Source organism: Apium graveolens, chromosome 3 (genome assembly GCF_009905375.1).
Source record: "Apium graveolens cultivar Ventura chromosome 3, ASM990537v1, whole genome shotgun sequence".
NCBI lineage: Eukaryota > Viridiplantae > Streptophyta > Magnoliopsida > Apiales > Apiaceae > Apium > Apium graveolens.
The window spans coordinates 271658151-271662326 of record NC_133649.1 but is presented as its reverse complement, the minus strand read 5'-3'; the positions used below and the strand labels follow the sequence as shown (position 1 = coordinate 271662326).

At 42.2% G+C, this 4176-nt stretch overlaps 1 protein-coding gene across 1 annotated transcript; it reads left to right on the top strand.

The window, feature by feature from the left end:
* Positions 1–2607: 2607 nt before the first annotated feature.
* Positions 2608–3282, top strand: LOC141715015 (uncharacterized). Its single transcript, XM_074518503.1, has one exon. It carries the CDS (start codon positions 2608–2610, stop codon positions 3280–3282), a length of 675 nt encoding a protein of 224 aa, XP_074374604.1.
* The last annotated feature ends 894 nt before the right edge of the window (positions 3283–4176 follow it).

Genomic DNA, 4176 nt, shown 5'->3' with positions numbered 1-4176 from the left:
AGGCTTGGAGAGAGAATCTCCCTTATATGACGAGTTGACAAAGTACCCTTGCAAATTCATGGATGACGTCCAAGCCAAGGCGATGGCCCAGATTCGGTTGGAAGAAGACATGAGAGAAGATGAACACAGATACTATCGACCAAGTAGGAAAGTCACTACACGCAGACAAAGGGAACACAAGCCAGACTATAGGCCCTACACGCGAGAAGTAAGAGATGAACACCTCGTGAACTCTCTCCAAGGACGTGTTGCGTATTGGAGAAAAGATCCAAATCTCCCTCCAACGTTTGATAGCTACGGATTCAGTGTGACACCTACCGTGTTGGTCAAAGAGTTCGAAAAATTGGGAAATGCAGTCCGATGGCCACTAAAAACAAGCAAACCCAGAACGAACCCGGACTCCAAACTATGGTGTGAGTTCCATGGTGACTATGGACACAGGGCAAAGGATTGCGTAGCATTAAGAAATGAGATAGATGTCTTGATAAAAAAAGGCTACTTAACGGAATACATGTGCACTCACGCAACCAACAATGTTAGAAACAATGTGACGCCATCTAAGCTTCCGCCACCTCCACCCCACCACAAGGTGATCAATTATATTGCTGGAGGATCTGAGGTGTGCGGAGCCACCTATTCACAAGCAAAGAGAATGACAAGAGAGACTGGAACTCGAGTGTCAAGAACAGATGTGTCTCCAACTAGTTCACACATGCTACAATTCAATGAGTCGGATATGGAACATGTGAAGCGTCCATAATACGACAGTCTGGTGATCTCAATACCTGTGGGAAATTGTCTTATAAAAAGAATCCTGGTGGATAATGGGAGTGCAGTCAATATCATGATGTTTGACACCTTGCGTTAGATGGGACTAACAGAAGGGGACATGGAAAAGAAACACACCACACTTGTAGGTTTCAGTGAGGAAACAAAGAAGACCATAGGAGAAATTTACCTACCCACATATGTAGGAGGCATCAACTTGTTACAAAATTTCTTAATCATTGATGGTGGTTCAACCTACAACATCATTTTGGGAAGAGCATGGATACATGACATGCGTGTTGTCCCATCAACCCTACACCAAGTCATCAAGTTCCCAACACCTTGGGGAGTTCAGCAAATACGTGGTGATCAAGCCATGGCACGGGAATGTTACCAAACGTGTATGAAACCTACTGTCCAACACACGTAAATGGAAACTCCCACAGTCGCATTGACGGTAGCGGATAAGCTAATGGAAGTAGACCTCGCAACAGACAACAAGAAGGTGCTTGTAGGAGAAAATGTATCACCACAGGTTGAAGCAAATCTAGTAGAGTTCCTGACTTCAAGATTGAACACTTTTTCCTGGGAACAAGAAGATATCACGGTGATAAGTCCTGATGTCATCACACACAAATTGAATATTGATCCAATTATGTGCCAGTTCAGCAGAAGAGGAGGAAGTTCACCCCAGAAAGAAATAAAATCATCAATAAAGAAGTAGGAAAATTGCTAAAGTTAGGAATGATTCGTGAGGTAGAATACCCAGAATGGCTAGCCAATGTTGTCATAGTTCAAAAGAAAAACGGGAAGTGGAGAGTATGTGTCGATTATACAGGCTTGAACAAGGCATGCCCAAGAGATCCTTATCCCTTGCCTCACATTGATGCAATGGTGGATTCGACGACAGGACGTGAATTATTGACCTTCTTAGATGCTTCAAGTGGATTCAATCAGATACAAATGGACCCTTCCGACGTGGAGAACATCGCATTTGTAACAGATAGAGGAATATATTGTTATCTGGCCATGCCATTTGGTTTAAGGAACGCAAGTGCAACCTTCCAACGACCGGTGAATAAAATGTTCAAAGAGCAAATTGGACACAACATGGAAGTGTACATTGATGATATGGTCGTCAAATCGGTACATGCATCTAATCACGTGAAGGACTTAAAAGAAGTCTCCGACATACGACGATCCTACAATATGAAGCTTAATCCCTCTAAGTGCAACTTTGCGGTCTCTTCAGGCAAATTCTTGGGCCATATGGTGACAAGAAGAGACATAGAAGCAAGTCCTGACCAGATATCTTCTGTGATCAACCTGACAAGTCCAACCTCCACTAAAGAAGTTCAAAAGTTCACGGGACGGGTAACCGCACTTAACAGATTCATCTCTCGATCATCTGATAGATGCAAGCTGTTCTATGACGTGCTGCGAAAGAACAAAGATTTTGATTGGACGGAAAAACATTAAGCAGCTCTCCACGAACTCAAAGAATATCTAACGATAGCACGTCTGTTGTCAAAACCTGTACCCGGCGAAGTGCTTTATGTGTACCTGTCAGTCACATAACATGCAATTAGTGGTGTGTTGGTACGAGAAGAATCAAATCAACAGTCTCCAATATACTACGTGAGCATGAGCCTACTTAATGCAGAAATAAGATACTCTTCCCTGGAGAAACTTGTTCTAGCTTTGGCTATGACTTCTGCAAAATTACGCCACTACTTCGAATCTCACAAAATTTGTGTAAAAACAAATTATCCTTTGAGAACAGTTTTGAGTAAACCGGAGTTGACATGACGCCTTACGAAGTGGTCCATTCGTCTGAGCATGTATGATATCACGTATGATACACGGACAACTATTAAGTCACAGGCATTGGCTGATTTTGTGGCAGACTTCATCCCTAGCCTATTGAGTGGGGATGACCAAGAATTACAACAGCTAGTGTCCAAGGCAGACGTGGAACCATGGACCCTGTATACAGATGGTGCTTCAAACTTTAATGGAACTAGATTGGGACTCGTGTTGAAGTCACCACAAGGGGACATCATGGCATACTCCATATGCTGCGAATTTAAAGCCACAAACAATGAATCAGAATATGAGGCATTGATCGTTGGATTGACAACAACCATTGATTTGAAGATTAACCATATTTGCATAAATTGTGAATCCCTTCTCATTGTCAACCATGTCAAGGGGATTTATGAAGTAAAGGATGAGAAAATGACTGCTTACCATAGAATAGTAAAAGAGTTGCAACACAAGTTCACCACGTTCAACATACAACAAATCCCAAAAGAACTTAACACACAAGCTGATGCCTTGGCATGCCTAGGAGCTGTATTTCGACATGAGAATCTGACGAACATTCCAATCATTCACATCTTGAAGACCATAAGAGACAGAGGGGAGACAGAACAAGAAATCTTGGCAGTAGAAAGTGACCCAACATCTGCAAAAAAAGATTGGATGCAAAAATATACAAATTATTTGACATAAGGCATTATCCATGTTGACAACAATGAGGCTAGAGTATTCAAAATAAAGCATCGAGATTTGTTGTACTTGACGATGTCCTGTTCAAAAAATCCGCTTCAGGGTTGCTGCAACGATTTCTGAACGAGGAGGAGGCCAGACAAGTCTTGAGGGATATATATGAGGGTGAATGCGAGAATCGTTCTGGGGGAAGAAACCTGTCATGTAAAGTTTTACGTATGGGTTATTACTGGACGTCACTCAAAGAAGATGCATTGAACTACGTAAAGAAATGCGATGCTTGTCAAAGACATGCTCCACTCATACATCGACCATTAGAACAATTACATCCAACCCTCTCATTATGGCCTTTTATGAAGTGGGGGATGGATATAGTAGGCAAAATGCCCCCAGCTCCAGGACAGAAGGTGTATATATTGGCAGTAACGGACTACTTCTCTAAGTAGATCGAGGCATAAGCATTTAGACAAGTAAAGTCAAATGAGGTAATCTCCTTCATTGAAAGGAATATTTTGTGCAAATTTGGTATCCCTGCTGAGATAATCTATGACAACGGTTCCCAATTCATAAGCGACAAAACAGAAGCATTTTGTCGATGATGGAACATCACTTTAACTAAATCAACACCTCGGTACCCTCAGGCAAACGGGCAAGCGGAGTCAAGCAATAAGATAATTATCAATAACCTGAAAAGAAGGCTATCTGTTTACAAAGGTAAATGGGCTGAACAACTACCATGGGTGTTGTGGTCAGACAGGACTATCCCAAAAATGTCTACAGGATAGACGCCTTTCAGTCTAGTATATGGAACGGAGGCAGTCTTGCCCACAGAAGTCTTGACACCTACATCAAGATATGGGCTAGCTACATACGAATTTAATCATGCTGAGATGGTGT